The 20864-nt window shown below is 45.4% G+C and overlaps 1 protein-coding gene across 2 annotated transcripts in view; it reads left to right on the top strand.

Moving 5' to 3' along the window:
• Nucleotides 1-20864, top strand: part of Nhej1 (non-homologous end joining factor 1) — a 143918-nt gene that overhangs the window by 6951 nt on the left and 116103 nt on the right. For both annotated transcript variants that reach the window (XM_004662918.2, XM_045147670.1), the window contains exons 2-5: nucleotides 302-478; nucleotides 2332-2544; nucleotides 14011-14149; nucleotides 15962-16020. In XM_004662918.2, coding sequence (XP_004662975.1) covers nucleotides 302-478; nucleotides 2332-2544; nucleotides 14011-14149; nucleotides 15962-16020 — 588 coding nt within the window. The remainder of the gene's footprint in view (nucleotides 1-301; nucleotides 479-2331; nucleotides 2545-14010; nucleotides 14150-15961; nucleotides 16021-20864) is intronic.

Genomic DNA, 20864 nt, shown 5'->3' on the forward strand with positions numbered 1-20864 from the left:
GGGCGCCCCAGGACCTTTAGCCACTGCAAAGGAACTCCAGACACATGCGCCCCCTCGCGCATCTGGCTTACATGGGTCTTGGGGAATTGAAACTTGGTCCTTTGGCTTTGCAGGCAAACACCTTAACCACTAAGCCATCTTTCCAGCCACAATTTTTGCTGCTTCTTCTTTTTTCTTTTTTTTTTTTTTTAAATCATGGAGGAGATCTATCAGAGTTCATTCATCATAAAGTTGCCTGGGTGTTGACCGTGGAGGCTTCAGTTTTGTGGAAGCACTTTGCTAAATTAGATCTTCCTTACAGATGGAGGGAGTGGAGCAGGGCCTGCTCACACAGCCATGGGCATGGCTGCAGCTCGGCGGGAATGCACTCTTGGCCAAGGCTTACGTCACCCGCCAAGGTTATGCCTTGCTGGTTTCAGACCTTCAACAGGTGTGGCATGAGCAGGTGGACACCAGTGTGGTCAGCCAGAGAGCCAAGGTGAGTGTGAAGAGCAGTTCCACTGTGGCACTGTGGTGCGGTGGGAAGGTGACCTTCCTCGTGCAGGTAAGAGGACATTCATAACAACCAGCTCGGCTGCCTGAAAGTTGGCAAAGAAGACTGAACTGAATTGAGATAGCGACAAGTTCAGCCTCCCTAATCTGAAGATCCTAAGTTGAAAATGCTCTCAACCTTTTTAAGTTTTAGGTTTTGCTGGGCTGGAGAGATGGCTTAGTGGTTAAGCGCTTGCCTGTGAAGCCTAAGGACCCCGGTTCGAGGCTCAGTTCCCCAGGTCCCACGTTAGCCAGATGCACAAGGGGGCGCACGTGTCTGGAGTTTGTTTGCAGAGGCTAGAAGCCCTGGCGCACCCATTCTCTCTCTATCTGTCTTTCTCTCTGTGTCTGTCGCTCTCAAACAAATAAATAAAAAAAATTTAAAAAAAAACAAAAAAAAAACAAAGTTTTTTAGGTTTTGCAACATTTTGGATTTTTTTTTTTCAAGGTAAGGTCTAGCTCTAGCTCAGGCTGATCTAGAATTCACTGTGTAGTCTCATGGTGGCCTCGAACTCATAGCGATCCTCCTACCTCTGCCTCCCGAGTGCTGGGATTAAAGGCGTGTGCCCGCATGCCTGGTCCAGGTTTTGAGAATACAGGAGTTCAACTGGTAAAGTCTGCGTGTACATCTGTAAATCCCACCCCTCAAATTAGCAATTTGAAACATTTTTTAAAAGATTTATTTATTTCTTATTTATTTGAGAGAGAGAGAGAGGGAGAGAGGGAATGAAAATGGGTGTACCAAGGCTTCCAGCCACTGCAAATGAACTCCAGACACAGGTACCACCATGTGCATCTGGCTTACGTGGGACCTGGAGAATTGAACCTGGATCCTTGGGCTTTGCAGGCATGTGCCTTACCTGCTAAGCCATCTCTCCAGTCCTTGAAGCATCTTTGATCCCAAATATTTCAACCTATCTTGTCTTACCTGAAACCCTGGAACCATTGTGTGTGTTTCTGCATGCATGGTAATGGATGGTATGGAATATATTTTCTGTCTACAGTACCCTTCAGTAAATTGATCTTATCCTAGGCAGAACCTTGAGCTTTGTGCATGCATGCGTTCTTTCTTTCCTTCTTTTTTGAGGCAGGGTTTCACTCTAGCCCAGGCTGACCTGGAATTCACTATGTGGTCACAGAATGGCCTTGAATTCATGGCATATACCACCACACCTGGCTTATTGTATTTTTTTATTTATTATTATTATTATTATTATTATTATTATTTTTAAATATTTATTTATTTGGTAGAGAGAGAGAGGGAGAGAGGGAGAGAGGGAGGGAGGGAGAGAGAATGGGTGCACCAGGGCCTCCAGCCATGGCAAACTAACTCCAGACGTGTGCGCCCCCTGTGTATCTGGCTAACGTGGGTCCCGGGGAATCGAACCTGGGTCCTTTGGCTTTGCAGGCAAACACTTTAACTGCTAAGCCATCCCTCCAGCTCTTATTTATTATTTATTTGAGAGAATGTGTGTGTGTGTGAGAGAGAAGCGGGTGGGGGCAGGGGAGAGAAAATAGGCATGCCAGGGCCTTTAGCCACTGCAAACAAATTCTAGATGCATTCATCTGGCTTTTCATGGGTACTGGGGAATTGAACCTGGTTCCTTAGGCTTTGCAGATAAACGTCTTAAGCGCTGAGCCATCTCTCCAGCCCCACATTTCTTTTCTTCCTGTTGTGATGTTTTTCCTTCCCTTTTCATTCTCCTTGCCTTCATGTCATCAAGCACTCTCCTTTACTCTCATTCATGAGGCAGTACTTTCCTTCCAGAACCTTCACTCTGCACTATGCCGTCTCTTTAGGAACTGAACAAGCGCCTGACTGCTCCCCCTGCAGCTTTTCTCCGTCATTTGGATGATCTGCTTCGCCCCTTGTTGAAGGAGGCTGTTCACCCCAGTGAAGCTACTTTCTCCTGCGAGCGTGTGACAGAAGCCCTGATTCTGCGGGTCCGGAGTGAGCTATCTGGTCTCCCCTTCTATTGGCATTTCCACTGTATTCCAGCTAGTCCTTTCCTGGTAAGTGCAGTTCAGATGTGGGGTGCAAGTGGGGATACCAGTTGCCCTCATATTTCTGCAAATCCTGTTTGAAATTTTTCTCCGATAAGCAAGCTCTTGGGAAATTGAACCTGGGTCCTTTGGCTCTGTAGGCAAACGCCTTCACTGCTAAGCCATCTCTCCAACCCCTCTTCTTCTTCCTTTTCTTCTTTTTTTTGGGGGGGGGGATTTTAGGGGTAGGGTCTCACTCTGGCCCAGGCTGACCTGAAATTCACTATGTAGTCCCAGGCTGGCCTTGAGCTCATGGTGATTCTCCTACCTCTACCTCCTGAGTGCTGGGATTAATGACATGTGCCAACTGCTTCCTGACTGGATTTATATATATATATAAATTTTTTTTTTTTTTTTGAGGTAGAGTTGTACTGTAGTCCAGGCTGACCTGGAATTCACTATGTAGTCTCAGGGTGGCCTTGAACTCACGGTGATCCACCTACCTCTGCCTCCTGAGTGCTGGGATTAAAGATGTGTGACATCATGCTCGGCAAAAATATGTATTTTTTAAAGAGTTGATTTTTTCTATTAGCTATGTACATACTCAGTGTGTAAACAGCACACATTGGTGCCATCCTTACCCTCATCCCTGTTCTCCCCCCCGAAGGAACCCTCCTTGTTGGGGTGCCAGTTATCCCATGGGAATGTGGGTTGTGCATTGTGGGGGTAGCCATCAGTCATGGGGAAGAGGCAATGTCTCTGTGCGTAGTGTCCCAACTTGTGGCTCTAACAATCTTTCCACCCCAAGTTGATCCTTCTTTTAAAAAAATATTCTATTTATTGATTTGGGGGGCAGGATTGGGAAAGAATGGGCTCACCAGGGCCTGTAGCCACGCAAATGAACTCCAGATGCATATGCCGCTTTGCGCATGTGGGGCATAAGTAATCCCCCACCTCAGGTTTTCAGGTAGCTGGTGTGTGCTGCTGTGACTGACTTCGTGACTAAGTCTCTAAGGCCTGTGCTCATGGCCTACCATCTAGCAATCCCATTTGCTGCTTTAATTGGATTTCTTGTGAAATCTTCCATCCTGCTTTAGGTACAGAATTTATTTCATTCAAAAACCCTGTTGACTTTTTCAGGTGACACCAGAGGGCACTATTTCCTCAGTAATCTCTGTTTCCAGGACCCAAACATTTGGACAGCCTTACAGAATCCCAGGCAGTAGCTGCTCTCATTGCAGAGTTCTACAAAGTTAGTCATTGGGGGCTGGTGGGCTCCAGAGCCGCCCCTAAGAGCACAGGGTGGATTAGAGCACTTAGCGTATGCCGGGCCAGGCTCATCCCCAGCACTGAAAAAGAAGGGCTGTAAAGATCAGTTGCATAATTTTATAATTGAAGAAAAATGAAAAATGACTATTTTAGCACATTTTTCTGATTGAGGACCTATGTCATGGAAGAAGCAATAGTGTTTAGAGGAGAATGAGGGTTTTTTGTTGTTTTGTTTTTGGAGAGTGAGTTTTTTTTTAAAAATTATTTTTATTATTTATTTATTTATTAGAGAGAAAAAGAGGCAGAGAGAGAGGGGCGGGGGGGGGGGGGGGAGAGAATGGGCGTGCCAGAGCCTCAAGCCACTCCATGTGAACTCCAGACCCATGTGCATGAGCATCTGGCTTACATTGGTTCTGAGGAATTGAACCTGGGTCCTTAGGCTTTGTAGGGAAGCACCTTAACTGCCAAGACATCTCTAGCCCTGGAGAGTGAGTTTTCTTTTTCTTTCTTTTTTTTTTTTTTATGTTTTGTTTTGTTTGTTTTTTCGATGTAGGGTCTCTCTAGTCCAACCTGACCTGGAATTTGCTATGTAGCCTCAGGGCCTTGAACTCACAATGATCCTCCTTCCTCCTACTTCTGCCTCCCAAGTGCCGGGATTAAAGGTGTACGCCACCACACCCAGCAAGAGTGAGGTTTGGCCGAAGGAAGAAGTTAACTTTGAACAATTGATTAACAAATATATATTAATTATGAGAGAGAGAGGGAGAGGGAGAGAATGGGCACACCAAGGTCTCTAGCCACTGCAGACAAACTCCAGATGCATGCACTACCATGTGTATCTGACTTATGTGGGTATTGGGGAATTGAACCTGGGTCCTTTGGCTTTGCAGGCAAGTGCCTTAACTGCTAAGCCATCTCTCCAGCCCTCCGCAAATATACATATATATATATATATTTTTTTTTTTCTTTGTTTTTTTCGAGGTAGAGTCTCACTCTAGCCCAGGCTGACTTGGAATTCATGTAGTCTCAGGCTGGCCTTGAACTCACAGTGATCCTCCAGGCATGCACTGCCACGCCTGGCTCCAACAAATATATTTTAAGTTAAAATAAACTATTTATCATTAAGAGCAGATAATGTCATCCCAGGGAAACCCCCAAACCTGAGAGAACTTTATAGGGAAGAGTTAGAGCTGGTAGACACTGGCAGGGACGTAGGCGGATACTGTTTCAGGCTGGTGTGTGTCTGTGAGGTCATGCGGTTGTAAGTTTTGTTTGTTACTCATTCTTGTGATACTTTCCATTTACATTTTTTTGAATGGGTAATTCATGCCAAAGGCAAACATTTCAAACAGCTTTTAAAGGTATACAGTGAAAAAAGCAGGTTTTCTTTCTGCCTCCTCCTCTAGTCCCCCATTTTCCTTCTCTAAAGCAATTGCTTCTGGTGGCTTTCTTTCTTCTTTCCTTCCTTCCTTTCATGTCTCTTTCTTTTCCTTTTTTTTTTTTTGAGGTAGGGTTTCACTCTACCCCAGGCTGACTTATGAGTCAATATGTAGTTAGTCTCATCTCAGTTTGGCCTTGAACTCACAACGATCATTTTATGTCAGCCTTTCCAGTGCTGGGATTAAAGGCATGCTACACCATACTGGCTTCTTTCTTTTTGTTTTTAAAAATATTTATATAAGGCTGGAGAGATTGCTTAGTGGTTAAGGCACTTGCCTGCAAAGGCTGAGGATCCAAGTTCAATTCCCCAATTCTCATGTAAAGCCAGATGAACTAAATAGTGCATGCATCTGGAGTTCATTTGCAGTGGCAGGAAGCCCTGGCATGCCCTTACTCACTCTCTGTGTCTGCCTCTTTTTCTTTCTCTTTCAAATAATAAAATAAATAAGTAAAATTTAAAAATATTTACTTATGGGCTGGAGAGGTTGCTTAGTGGTTAAGGCACTTGCCTGCGAAGCCTAAGGACTAAGGTTCAATTCCCCAGTACCCACGTAAGCCAGATACACAAGTTGGCACGTGCTTCTGGTGTTTGCAGTTGCTGGAGGTCCTGGTATGCCCATTTTCACTCTCTCTCTCTGCCTCTTTTGCTCTCAAATAAATAAATGAATGAACTATTTAAAATATTTATTTATTTGACAGAAAGAGAGGGAGAGAGAGGCAGGGAGAGAGAGTGACTGTGTGAGTGCACTGGGGCTCCTGCCTCTGCAGGTTAACTCCAGACACATGCATCACTTTGTGTGTCTGGTTTTATGTGGATCCTGAGTAATTTAACCCAGGCTGTCAGGCTTTGCAAGTAAGTGTCTTTAACAACTCAGCCGTCTCCCCAGTCCCCTTCCCTTCCCTTCCCTTCCCTTCCCTTCCCTTCCCTTCCCTTCCCTTCCCTTCCCTTCCCTTCCCTTCCCTTCCCTTCCCTTCCCTTCCCTTCCCCTCCCTTCCCCTCCCTTCCCCTCCCTTCCCCTCCCTTCCCCTCCCTTCCCCTCCCTTCCCCTCCCTTCCCCTCCCTTCCCCTCCCTTCCCCTCCCTTCCCCTCCCTTCCCCTCCCTTCCCCTCCCTTCCCCTCCCTTCCCCTCCCTTCCCCTCCCCTCCCCTCCCCTTCCCTATTGAGGTAGGGTCCCACTCTAGCTCAGGCTGACCTGGGATTCACTATGGAGTCTCAGGGTGGCCTTGAACTCACAGCGATCCTCCTATCTCTGCCTCCCGAGTGCTGGGATTAAAGGCATGCACCACCATGCCTGGCTTTGTACCACTTTTTGAATCCAGTTTTATGTGGGTGCTGAGGAATTGAAAGTAGCTCAACAGGCTTTGCAAGTAAGCACCTTTCACTGCTGAGCCATCTCCCTAGCCCCTTCAATAGCATTTTTTTTTCTAATTTTTGTATTAAAAACTTCCATGATTATAAAAAATATTCCATGGTAATGCCCTCCCTCCCCCCACTTTCCCCTTTGAAACTCCACTCTCCATCATATCCCCTCCCCTTCTCAATTAGTCTTTTCGCTTTTATTTTGATGTCATGGTCTTTTCCTCCTCTTATGATGGTCTTGTGTAGGTAGTGTCAGGCACTGTGAGGTCATGGATATTCAGGCCATTTTGTGTCTGGGGGGGAGCACGTTGTAAGGAGTCCTGCCCTTCCTTTGGCTCTTACATTCTTTCCACCACCTCTTCCACAATAGACCCTGAGCCTTGGAAGGTATGATAGAGATATTTCAGTACTGAGCACTCCGGTCACTTCTTTCCAGCACCATGATGCCTTCTGAGTCATCCCAAGGTCACTGCCATCTGAAAAGAGAAGATTCTCTACCAAAAGTGAGAGTAGCATGAATATAAGGGTATAAATATTAAGAGAAGTGCTTACTGGGCAGTTTCATAAGCATAGTATATACATTTAGCCAGACAGCAGCAGACGTGACACCCCTAGGGCTTATGACTACCCCTGTTTTAAGTTTTTAGTATCAGGGCTGTATTCCCTCCCATGGAGTGGGCCTGCAGTCCAATTAGAGGGCAATTGGTTTCCATCATGACAGATGTGCCACTATTGCACCGGTTGGCTCATTTGGCCTGGCTGGCCAATTATAAGGCTTGCAGTGTCCACTGTTGAATGTCGTCACTGGTGATTTCTCTTTCTCCCATTGAACTGCATGCAGAATGGCTTCTTCCAGCTTTCTGTCAGCTGATCTACATGAAGGAGGTTGTCAGCTCAGTTCCAGCAGCATTTCTCAGTGGCCTTGCAGCCCAAGTATGTGGAGTCTTCAGCAATAGGGTCTTACCTGGTGGGAAACCAAGAGCCTCAGCAATGGCCTATAATGTTTTGGGGGCATCAGGGATCTTCCTGGCCAACAACTCACTGGAAGGTACCCCATCCCTGGCATTGAAAATTTTCTAGCAACAATCTACAGCTCTGAGTATTCCATTGTTCAAAAAAGTAGGTTTCCATATGATTTTGAATAGCATTTTTTTTTACTGTTCTTTTTTTCCTTCCTTTCCTCCCTCCCTCTTTTCTTTCTTTTTGAGGTAGGGTCTCACTATAGCCCAGGTTGACCTGGAATTTACTATGTAGCCCTGAACTCAGGGTGATCCTCCTACTTCTGCATCCCAAGTGCTGGATTAAAAACATATACCACTATGCCCAGCTCTCTTTTTAAAAATTATTTATGTACTTGAGAAAGAGAGAGGGGGAGGAAGAGAGAGAGAGGGAGGGAGAGAGAGAGAGAGAAAGAGAGAGAGAGAATGAATGAGAATGGGCATGCCAGGGCCTTTCCATATGATTTTGAATAGCATTTTTTTACTGCTCTTTTCTTTCCTTCCTTTCCTCCCTCCCCCCTCCCTCTTTTCTTTTCTTTCTTTTTGAGGTAGGGTCTCACTATAGCCCAGGCTGACCTGGAATTTACTATGTAGTCTTAGGGTAGCCCTGAACTCAGGGTGATCCTCCTATTTCGCATGTACCACTATGCCCAGCTCTCGTCTTTTTAAAAATTATTTATGTACTTGAGAAAGAGAGAGAGAGAAAGAGAATGAATGAGAATGGGCATGCCAGGGCCTGTAGCAAATGAACTCCATATGCATGCACCACCTTGTGCATCTGGCTTTATGTGGGTACTGGGGAACTGAACCTGGATCCTTCGGCTTTGCAGGCAAGTACTTTAACAGCTAAGCCATTTCTCCAGCCCACATTCTTCCTTTTTTTTTTTTTTTTTTTTTTTTGAGGTAGGGTCTCACTGTGGCCCAGGTTGACCTGGAATTCATTATGTAGTGTCAGGGTGGCCTCGAACTCACAGCAGTCCTCCTGCCTCTGCCTCCCAAGTGCTGAGATTAAAGGTGCATACCACCATGCCCAGCCCACATTCTTTTAAAAAATTTTAAAATTATTTATTTACTTGTACTCAGAGATAGAAGAGAGACAGAGTGCGCCAGGGCCTTTAGCCACTGTAAACTAACTGCAGATACATGTGCCACTTTGTACATCTGGTTTACATGTATACTGGAGAATCAAATCCTGGTCATTAAGCTTTGCAGGCAAGCGCCTTAATCACCGAGTCATCTCTCCAGCCCTGAATAACATTCTTTTTTTTAAAATTTTTTTTCAGAGAGTAGTTCTGTTTATTCAGTAGGGAAATGGGTTTCTGAATAACATTCTTTTAAATAAAAATATCTGTTTCTAGGGCTGGAGGAATGGCTTAGCGGTTAAGGTGTTTTGCCTGCAAAGCTGAAGGACCTGGTTCGATTCCCCAGGACCCATGTTAGCCAGATGCACCTGCAGTGGCTGGAGGCCCTGGCGTGTCCATTCTCTTAATCTCTGACCCTCTTTCTCTGTCCAATAAATAACTAAAAATAAGATATTGAAAAAGTATTTCTAAATATATATAAAAATAGAGAGAGAGATTTGAGAGCAAGAAAAAGAGGCAGAGAGAGAAAGTGCGAGTGAGCATGCCAGGACCTCCAGCCACTGAAAATGAACTTGACGCATGCACCATCTTGTGCATTTGGATTACATGGGTCCTGGGGAATCAAATCTGAGTCCTTCGGTTTTGCAGGCAAGCACCTTAACCATTAAGGCATCTTTCCAGCCCCCTTCATTAGCTTTTTTTTTTTTCAAGGTAGGGTTTCACTCTGGTCCAGGCTGACCTGGAATTCACTACGTAGTCTCGGGGTGGCCTCAAATACACAGCGATCCTCCTACCTGTGCCTCTTGAGTGGTGGGATTAAAGGCGTGCACCACCACATCTGGCTCTGTTCATTAGCTTTTATACCAGTGTTTGCATGCTTTTCTTTCCGATCTACCTTGACTAGGACCAAATTTACAAAAGAGTTCCTAAGAAGAGGGTTGGACCTAGAGCAGGCAAATCTTAAAGCCACATGTTCCGGGCAGTCTAAGTTGGTGTGGAGGACCTGGGCTGGGAGAGAGGCTGTGCTGTATGACAGAAAGAAGTGGTGGTTATCTACAGCTGGACTTGACTTTGACCTACCCTGTGCCAAGAGCCCTGCATTTTCTTGGTATTGCTACAAAAGCTTCAGCTACTTCTCCCACCTTCTCAACCACATCCCAACATCTTGTCTTTTTTAATTGATCCTTGGAGAAATGTAGGAAAAAGTCTCATAATTTGAGTCACAATAAAGTGAGTTGTTGTTGTTTTTTGAGGTAGGGTTTCACTCTTGTCCAGGCTGACTTGGAATTCGCTATGGAGTCTCAGAGTGGCCTCGAACTCACAGCGATCCTCCTACCTCTGCCTCCCGAGTGCTGGGATGGAAGGTGTGCACCACCACGCCAGGCTACCAGTGAGTTTTTCGTGGTAACATTTACCTGAAAAAAAATAATGGAAAGTGAAAACACGGGCATTGAGAGCCAAGTGTGGTAGTGCACACCTTTAATCCAAGCACTTGGGAGGTAGAGGTAGGAGGATCACTGTGTGTTCGAGACCAGCCTGAGGTGAGTTCCAGGTCAGCTTGGGCTACAATGAGTCCCTAACTTGGGGAAAAAAAAAATTCAACAAAACAAAACAAACATAGTGTCTGAAGACTCACCACTTCCGAGCCTGATCCAGATGAGACTGGCGGGTGTATCTTGGGGGACACTTAGTCCCTTTTCCTTACTTCCAGCCCATGTTGGAATATTTTATTTGAAGTGCCCCCTTTTTTCTTTCTTTTCTTTTCTTTCTTTCTTTCTTTCTTTCTTTCTTTCTTTCTTTCTTTTTTTTTTTTTTTTGTTTTTTGAGGTAGGGTCTCACTAGCCCAGGCTGACCTGGAATTCACTCTGTAGTCTCAGGGTGGCCTTGAACTCACAGCCATCCTCCTACCTCTGCCTCCTGAGTGCTGTAGTTAAAGGTGTGCACCACCTTGCCCGGCTACAGTGCTCCCTTTTTACGTATAGGTAGGGTTGGTGTATGGCCAGCAGGCCAACTCTGGCTTGCTGCCTGGTTTTGTAAAGTTATATTGGAGCGCAGCCACCTCATTTGTTTACATATTGTCTGTGGCTGCCTTCGCGTGCCACAATAGCCAAGTTGAGCAGTTGTGGCAGGGACTGTATGGGCCACAGAGCTGAAAATATTGACTGTCTAGCTCTTTACACAACAAAGCTTGTTGACCCCCTGATGCAGGGCATTTCTTCTTTTCAGGACCTCTTTTAGTTCATCTCCTTGGGGAAAGTGAAAGGAGCTCTGATGATTGAGCTTATTTTCTTTGGCAGGCCAGTGGACCGTTAGTACAGGTGAATCAAACGGCTCTTCACACAGCTGCGCATTATGGCATGGCGGCTCACCGTAGCTACACTCTGGTACAGTTTTGTGCACGCATCCTGCTGCCCCAAAGCAAAGTGTGTGAAGTGGGCTGCTTGCTTTCTTTCTTCTATGTAGTTCTTTCACACATGCTGCATTTATGAGAAACGACTTTAGCTCTGGGCTCATATCAATCCTGAAATGGCTCTTAAAACGTGATGAGGCTGGGCATGGTGACACACGCCTTTAACCCCAGCACTCGACTCCCAGCACTTGGGAAGCAGAGGTAGGAGGGTAGACGGGAGCTCCAGGCTGCCTTGAGACTCCATAGTGAATTCCAGGTCAGTCTGGGCTAGAGTGAGACCCTACCTTGAAAAACAAAAACAGGGCCTGTAAAGATGGCTCAGCAGTTAAGGGGCAGGCCTGCAAAGCCTAATGACCTGAGTTCATTTCCCCAGTATCCACATAAAGCCAGATGCACACAGTGGAGCATGTGTCTGGAGTTCGTTTGCAATGGCTGGAGGTCCTGGTGTGCCCATTCTCTCTGCCTGTCTCTCTTCACTCCAGATGTGTGCGCTTCCTTGTATATCTGGCTTATGTGGGTCCTGGAGAATTGAACCTGGGTCCTTTGGCTTTGCAGGCAAGTGCCTTAAGTGCTAAGCCATCCCTCAATCTTTCTCTGCTTGTAAACAAATACAATTTTTAAAATATTTTTATTTATTTTATTTGGTAGAGAAAGAGGGAGAGAAATGAACTCCAGATGTGTGTGCCCCCTTGTACATCTGGCTAACATGGGTCCTGGGGAATCAAACCTGGGTCCTTTGGCTTTGTAGGTAAACGCCTTAACCACTAAGCCATTCCTCCAGCCCAAATACAATTTTTTTTAAAAAAGGAAAACAAAAACAAACATGATGAAATATAATTTGATCGTCAAAGCTCTCAACTTTTTTTTTCAGTTAAAAATATTTTATTTATTTATTTATGAGAGAGAGAAAGAGAGTGAGAGAGAGAGAGAGAGAGAGAGAGAGAGAGAGAGAGAGAGGAAGGGAGAGGCAGATAGAGAGAATAGGTGTGCCAGGGCCTCTAGCCACTGCAAACGAACTCCAGACACATGTGACACCTTGTGCATCTGGCTTAAGTGGGTATTGGGGAATTGAACCTGGGTCCTTAAATTTGCAGGCAAGCACCTTAACAACTAAGCCATCTCTCCTTTATTTATTTGCAAGCAGGGAGAAACAGAGGGAAGAGAGATATTGTTTATTTATTTGCAAGCAGAGAGAGAGAGAGAAGATAGAGAATAGGCATGCCAGGGTCTCTAGCCACTGCAAATGAACTCCAGATGCATGTGCCTCCTTGTGTATCTGGCTTATGTGGGTCCTTTGGCTTTTCAGGCAAGTGCCTTAACTGCTAAGCCATCTCTCCAGCCCCCTCTCTTGATTCTTTTACTCCAGTGGTGTGCTGTTTTAGCCACAGCTCCTTTCTTCAGGGTTGCCTAGATCTTTTCTATTATTCATCTGCTGAGAGTTGAGTCAGCCTTCCTCTTCTCAACTAAATCAAATTCTTCTCTTTAAATCACAACTGTTGATTATCTGTCCAGAGATGTTCTTCATTCATCCTTCTCATTCTTTTTTTTTTTTTTAAATTTCTTATTTATTTATTTGAGAGCGACAGACACAGAGAGAAAGACAGATAGAGGGAGAGAGAGAGAATGGGCGCGCCAGGGCTTCCAGCCTCTGCAAAAGAACTCCAGACGCGTGCGCCCCCTTGTGCATCTGGCTAACATGGGACCTGGGGAACCGAGCCTCGAACCGGGGTCCTTAGGCTTCACAGGCAAGCCATCTCTCCAGCCCCATCCTTCTCATTCTTTATCTAGGCCACAAAGGAAATCCTTGAATCTCTTTAAAATGTATAAATTTGACTACTGTATTTGTATTTATATTCATGTAAATGAATTGCTTATCCACAAAGCTAAGTTCCTGTGGAAACATTTCTTCTTGAGTATTTTTCTTCTAGTAGTGAATACAGTGTTAAGGAGTTATTAAAAAAATTTTTAGGACTGACGAGATGGCTTAGAGGTTAAGGCGCTTGCCTGTGAAGCCTCAGGACCCATGTTTGACTCTCCATATCCCACGTAAGCCAGACGCACAGGTGATGCAAGCTCAAGGCTGCACATGCGCACTGGGTATCCCACGCGTCTGGAGTTTGATTGCAGTGGCTGGAGGCCCTAGTGTGCCAATTCTCTCTCTCTCTTTCTCTCTCTCTCTCACACATACATAAAAAAGAAAAGAATTATTTATTTGTTTACTTATTTATTAGAGAGAGAGAAGCAGATAGAGAATGGATATGCCGGGGCTTCCAGCCACTGCCAACAAACTCTAGGTGCATGTGTCACTTTGTGCATCTGGCTTTATGGGTACTAAGGAATCAAACTAGGGTTCTTAGGCTTTGAAGTCAAGCGCCGTAACTACTGAGCCATCTCTCCAGCCTAAAGAGTACTTTTTATTTTATTTTAAATATTTTAACAGGCTAGAGAGATGGCTTAGCAGTTAAGTGCTTCCCTGTGAAGCCTAAGGACCCTGGTTCAAGGCTCAATTTCCTAGGACCCATGTTAGCCAGATGCACAAGGGGGTGCACACGTCTGGAGTTCGTTGTAGTGGCTGGAGGCCCTGGCATGCCCATTCTCTCTCTCTCTCTCTCTGCCTCTTTCTCTCTCTCTCTGTTGGTCTCAAATAAATAAATAAAAATGAAAAAATTTGAATATTCATTTATTTGCAAGCAGAGAGAGAAGGAAAAAGAGAGAGAGAGAAAGAGAGTGAGAATGGGTGTGCCAGGGCTTCCAGCCACTGCAATCAAACTCCACACGCATGCACCACTTTGTGTCGTGTTTTACGTGGGTTCTGGGAGGAACAAACCCAGACCAGCAGGCTTGCAAGCAAGTGCCTAACCACTGAAACATCTCCCCAACCCCAGGGAGTACTTTCAAAGACTTTGTTGGCTAATTGATATTTCTTGTCCATCAAAGGTCTCTCAACATTTGATTCGTCCTCTGCTGGGCATGAGTCTGGCCTTGCAGTGCCAGGCGAAGGAGCTGGCGGCCCTGCTCCGCATAAAGGACCTAGAGATCCAAGACTATCAGGAGAGCGGGGCTGTGTTGAGCCGAGGTGAGAGGACCTGCTTGAGAAATCGAGTGGGGAATGACAGGTAGTTTAGTGCTCTTGGAAAAAAGAGAGACTCTCATTTGAATTAGAAAAATGCTTCTTCCCCCAGGGTTGGTACTGGCTACTAACCAGAAACTGAAGCTGGGGACCTGATACTAAGTGACCTTACTGTCAGCCTCCAGTACCTGGGTGGGGCCCACGTGGCCAACAGAAGTTATAACCAAGCACATACATCAATGACAAGGAAAGATCTTGGAAAGGCACTAACAGCTATACAAAATGGTATTAAGATAGCCAGGTGTGGTGCCACACGCTTTAATCCCAGCACTTGAGAGGCAGAGGTAGGAGGATGGTTATGAGTTCAAGGCCAGTCTAGAGCTAGAGTTCCAGCTCAGCCTGGGCTAGAGTGAAACCCCACCTTGAAAAATCTAAAAGGTGGGGGGGGGGGTGATGGGGAGATAGCTTAGTGGTTAAGGCACTTGCCTACCAAGCCCGACAACCCAGGTTTGATTCTCCAGTGCCCACATAAAATCAGATGTACAAGGTGGCCCATGCAACTGGAGTTCGTTTGTAGTGGCTGCAGGCCCTGGTGTACCCATTCTCTCTATCTGCCTCTCTCTTTTTTGTCCTTCTATGTGTTGAGTTTAATGGAAGCGAGTTTAACCTTATTACAAGTGCTAACACCGTTATTACTAATAAGATAGTTATGGAAAAAATCTTATTTTCTTTTTTCTTTTTCTTTTCTTTTTTCTTTTTTTTTTTTGTTGTTTTTTCGAGGTAGGGTCTCACTCTGGTCCAGGCTGACCTAGAATTAACTCTGTCATCTCAGGGTGACCTTGAACTCATGGCAGTCCTCCTCCCTCTGCCTCCGGAGTGCTGGGATTAAAGGTGTGCGCCGCCACGCCCGGCTGTTTTGTTTTTTTTTGAGGTAGTGTTTCACTCTAGCTCAGGCTGACCTGGACGTGGAATTCACTATGTAGTCTCTGGGTGGCCTCAAACTCATGGTGATCCTCCTACCTCTGCCTCCCAAGTGCTGGGATTAAAAGCGTGAGCCACCATGCTTGGTTCTTATTTTCTTTCTTCTTCTTTCTTTTTTTTTTTTCAAGGTAGGGTCTCACGCTAGCCCAGGCTGACCTGGAATTCACTCTGTATTCTCTTTTTCTGTCTCTCTTAAATAAATAAATAAATAAATAGGGCTGAAGAGATGGCTTAGTGGTTAAGGCACTTGCCTGCAAAGCCTAATGACCCATGTTCAACTCTCCAGATCCCACATAAGCCAGACACACAAAAATGAGGCGAGTACAAGGCTGCACAAGCCCAGTAGGTGGCCCAAGTGTCTGGAGTTTGATTTCAGTAGCTGAGGCCCTGGCGTGCCAATTCTCTCTCTCTCGCTTGCTGGCTCTCTCTAAAATAAAGATTAAAAAATAAACAAATAAAACTATTAGGAAAAAAAAAAGAAAAAAAAAACCCAAAGCAAGAAAAATCAAACAAAGACCAAAATGATGGTATTACTGCAATGTGAACTTGGGGGTTTAGGAAGCAACATGGCCCCAGTTTCAGTACAAAGTTCCACGTGACCTTTGTTTTTGTGGCAGGAAAATCTTCTAAAGCAAATGCTGCCATTGAACCTGCTGCCATTGGTGCCATTTCCATTTCTTCTTGTTTGTTTGTGCTCTTACCCCCTCATACCTCTCCTGCTGGGTCAGGGCTTGCTCTACGTCTTGTCCTTCACCCCTTCCCAAGAAGGCAAGGGCGTCCTCTGAACATCTCATTGGTAGACTTATGCTTCCTTTGTCTATTTCTCCTTAATTCCAGGTCGATTGAAGACTGAGCCATTTGAAGAAAATTCTTTCTTGGAACAGTTTATGGTTGAGGTAGGGTGTTTGTTATTTCCTTTCTCTGTCTACAAACTCAGATGCCCATAGTGCCTGGGCGGCACCCTGCGTTTTGGGTGTTAGGCGGCTTAAGTGGTTGGAAAGCCCTTTGTCTGAGAAAGTTGCTGATGGAAAGTTTGATGAAGTTTGAGCTGTGCGTAGAGAAGACAGGGAAAGAGTGCAAAGCCCCACTGCCTTTTATCAGCTTAAACATCTCTATTAAATTGATGCATGTGTGGGGGTGGGGGTGTAATTTAGAATTCGTTAACATTGCTTGGCCAGTTGTTAAATACTTGGTGACATCTGGATGGTGGAACGGAAGGGTAGTTATTGGTTCTTGTCTGGTCCCTTCAGCATCCAGCAGCAGGGGAAGGTAAAAAGCTCAGGGCTACCATTTGGGGACTGTCTTGTGGGCACAGCAGGCTGTGGAAAATCACAGTGTTTATACAAGGGGACTGGCAAAGGAATGAATGGGGAGTAGATAATTGTGGCCTGTCAGAAGCTTCTGCCTAGGGTTCTCTTCTAAGGAGTAAGCTTGGCCAAAAGAAACATCTACCCAATGCCAAACAGTGGGAGTATTAATAGTGACCTTTGATAATGCCAGTCAATATTGGTCTTTCCCTCCTCCTTCTGGGACTTGTTGGTTATATAGTTAGTACCTTAGTATTATTGCCCCATTTTCTAATTACACACGCTACCCAAGTTGGTACTTTATTATGAAAGTAAATATTGCTATTACAGTATTAGGTATAGATAGATTACTCATAATTCTGTTTTGTCATCAGGTTAACTGCAAGTTTCTTGTGGATATAGTCTATGCCTCATGCCGTTTTTGAGCCTGACAATGAACATTTTTCATAGGGCAGTCATAAAGCAGGTGTTCTTGATTTGAAACCTTCTGTTCTGCCTCTGTGTATTGATTGAGCTCTGATAATTAGAGTCTTAACATTAAGAGTTAATGGTAGGGGCTAGAGAGGTGGCTTAGTGGTTAAGGCGCTTGCCTGCGAAGACTAAGGACCCAAGTTTGATTCCCCAGGACCCACGTAAGCCAGCTGCACAAGGTGGCGCGTACATCTGGAGTTTGTTTGCAGTGGCTAGAGGCCCTGGTGCACACCTTCGCTCTATCTGCTTTTCTCTCTCTCTAATAAATAAATAAAATACTTAAAAAAAAAAGAATTAATGATGAGGTGAGTGCTCAGCCCGTGGACTGAAGTAGGCATGACTGAGAAGGAGAAAACCTTGGGCAGGGAAGTCCTACTGCAGAGTGGATGTCAAGTCTTCATGAGCAAAAGGAGACCACGAAACCTGACCTTGTGAGGGAGCTTTGCTCGGTCACTTCTCCGTCAGCCAGCTCCCTCTGGTAGTTGGAGAAGGTTCACGTAAGCTGGTGCTGACACACTAGGTCCCTGCCTTACTCCTCAGTGAGACAGTGACCACCAACTCCCTAGCCTCTGTTGATGCCCTGCCTCCTGCCCTAGTTTGACTTCTGTGCCTGTCCCTCTGTGCTTTCTGTTGCAGCCATATGGGGTGACTTCTGATTTTCTCAAGTGCTATTTTTTCTTGCCTGTTTTTTTCTACACATTTACCCCTCCCCCCCCCTTCTTTTTGGTTTTTCGAGGTAGGGTCTCACTCTAGCTCAGGCTGACCTGGAATTCACTATGTAGTCTCACGGTGGCCTCAAACCCACTGCGATCCTCCTACCGAGTGCTGGGATTGGAGGCTGCGCCACCACGCCTGGCTTTAGAAGTTCATCTAAGTGTCAGCTGCAGCTTCTTCAGGAAGCTTTTCTATTTCCCTTGTAAAGACCATCCTTATTCCCTGCTGTGACAGTGCTTTGGTTTATACCTGCATTTTTACCACTTAGTACGCTGGTGTATAGTGTTAGGTGCCTATGAGATCCTGGCTTTCTCTTACATTGATCTGTGAACTTTTTTATGTAGGTTCTTATTCTATTTTATTTGAGAGAAAGAGGCACAGAGAGAGAGAGAGAGAATGGGCACACCAGAGCCTCCAGCCACTGCAAATGAACTCCAGATGTGTGCTCCACTTTGTGCATCTGGCTTACGTGGGACCTGGGGAATTAAACCGAGGTCCTTAGGCTTTGCAGGCAAGTGCCTTAACTTCTAAGCCATCCCTCCAGGCCGATCTGTGAACTTTTTGAGAGCAAGGACCATGTTGAACATAGCTCAGTATTCCTAGCATGATGGTAGTGCCTAGAAGTAGTTGATTCTCAGTAAACTTTAAAAGACGTATGTGTGTGTGTGTGTGTGTGTGTGTGTGTGTGTGTGTTTGTGTATGCCAGGGTCTCTTGTCACTGCAAATGAATGCCCATCTGGTTTTATATGGGTGGCTAGGAAATTGAACCCTGGCTGACAGGCTTTGCAAGCAAGTACCTTTAACCACTGATCCATCTTCCTACCCAATATTTTTTTAATTTTTAAAAATAGTTTTATTTATTTATTTGAGAAAGATAGAGAGGGAGAATGGCACACCAGGAGCTCCAGCCACTGCAAACAAACTCCAGATGCATGCAGTACCACCTTGTGTATCTGGCTTACGTGGGTCCTGGGTAATCAAACCTGGGTCTTTTGGCTTTGCAGGAAAGTATCTTAACCACTAAGACGTCTCTCCAGCCCCCCTGTTTTTGTGGTAGGGTCTCACTCTAGCCTAGGCTGACGTGGAATTCACTATTTAGTATCAGGGTGTCCTTGAACTCATAGCGATTTTCCTACCTCTGCCTCCCGTGTGCTGGGATTAAAGATGTGCGCCACTAGGCCCAGCTTCAATAAATTTAGGGGGCTGGAGAGATGGCTTAGCTGTTAATGTGTTTGCCTGCAAAGCCCAAGGACTCAGGTTTGATTTTCCAGGTCCCATATAAGCCAGATGCAGAAAGTGGCACATGCATCTGAAATTTGTTTGCAGTGGCTGGAGGCCCTGGTGTGCCCATTCTCTCTCTGTCTTTCTGTCTCTCTCTCTCTCTCTCCCTCCCCCCATCTCTGTCTCTAATAGATAATAATAACAACATTCTTTAATGAATTTTTTTTTTTGAGGGCCTCACTCTAGCCCAGGCTGACTGGGAATTCACTAAGTGTTGTCAGGTTAGCCTCAAACTCACAGAAATCATCCTCCCTCAGCCTCCTGAGTGCTGGGATAAAAGGTGCGCCACCACACCCAGCTTGGATGGATATTTTGATAAATCTGTGCCAGGGGGATTTTGTGAACATTGTGGCGACATGGCCCGGGATCCAGTGTTGCTTGTTAGACAACATAATGGTTCATTTTGCAGCCTTGAACAAATCACCTCTCTCAGAGCGACTATTATCTCATTTGTAAAATTGTAAGCTTATTTCCTTTATAGTGTTAGCGAAGACATCCCCGTGGAATGGAATGAAAAAGCATGTTGCATGTAGCCCCAAGGTGGTGTGGGTTTGTTTCTGTTGTTTGTTTGTTGTTCCGAGGCAAGGTCTCTATCGAGCTCAGGCTGACCTGAAATTCACTCTGTAGTCTCAGGGTGGCCTCAATCACACAGCAGTCTTCTTTCTTCCTGTGCCTCCTGAGCGCTGGGATTAAAGGCATGCACCACCATGCCCAGTTAGGGTTTGCTTTTATTTATTTATTTTTTCCAAGGTAAGGTCTCACTGTAGCCCCGAGCAAATGGCCAGGTTTTCCAAGGTCGAGTCTCACTCTAGCTCAGGTTGACCTGGAATTCACTATGGAGTCTCAGGGTGGCCTCAAACTCAGTGATCCTCCTACCTCTGCCTCTTGAATGCTGGGATTAAAGGCATGTACCACCATGCCTGACATTCTTTCTTCCTCCTTCTTTTTTTTTTTAGTTTAGTTTTTTTTATTTATTTATCCATTTTGAGAGAGAGAGGGATAGATAGATAGATAGATAGATAGATAGATAGATAGATAGATAGAGAATAAGAATGGGTACACCATGGCATCCAGCCACTCAAGTGAACTCCATATGCACGTGCCTTATTGTGGTTTATGTGGGTACTGGGGAATGGAACCTGGGTCCTTTGGCTTTGCAGGCAAGAACCTTAACCACTAAGCCATCTCTCCAACCATATTTACTTATTTTTTAAATCCGGGTGCGGTGGCGCACACCTTTTTTTTAAAAAAATTATTTATTTATTTATTTGAGAGCGACAGACACAGAGAGAAAGACAGATAGAGGGAGAGAGAGAGAATGGGTGCGCCAGGGCTTCCAGCCTCTGCAAACGAACTCCAGACGCTGCGCCCCCTTGTGCATCTGGCTAACGTGGGACCTGGGGAACCGAGCCTCGAACCGGGGTCCTTAGGCTTCACAGGCAGGCGCTTAACCGCTAAGCCATCTCTCCAGCCCATATTTACTTATTTTTGAATTGGAGTCTTACATTGTAGCTCACTCTGGTCCAAAACTCAATTTGTAGTCCAAGTTGGCCTCAAGCTCATAATCTTCACCCTCCTATCTCAGCCTCCTGAGTGCTGGGATTAGAGACCTGTGCCACCATGCCCAGCCACAGTTTTTTTTTTTTTATTATTTATTTATTTTTGAATGTTTTTATGTATTGGTGAAGAGAGAGAGAGAGAGAGAGGAGTCAGAATGGGCATACCAGAGCCTATACTATTGTAAATGAACTGCAGATGCATATGCCACTTTGTGCGTCTGGTTCTATATGGGTACTGGGGAGTTGAACCCTAGTTGTTAGGCCATACAGGCAAGCACCTTAACCACTGAGTCATTTCTCCAGGTTCTCCCCCCCTTTATTTTGTTTTTTTTTTTTTTTTGAGGTAGTGTCTCACTGTAGCCCAGGCTGGCCTGAAATTCACTATGTAGTCTCAGGGTGGCCTCGAAC

The sequence above is a fragment of the Jaculus jaculus genome, chromosome 4 (genome assembly GCF_020740685.1).
Source record: "Jaculus jaculus isolate mJacJac1 chromosome 4, mJacJac1.mat.Y.cur, whole genome shotgun sequence".
NCBI classification, from domain to species: Eukaryota; Metazoa; Chordata; class Mammalia; order Rodentia; family Dipodidae; genus Jaculus; species Jaculus jaculus.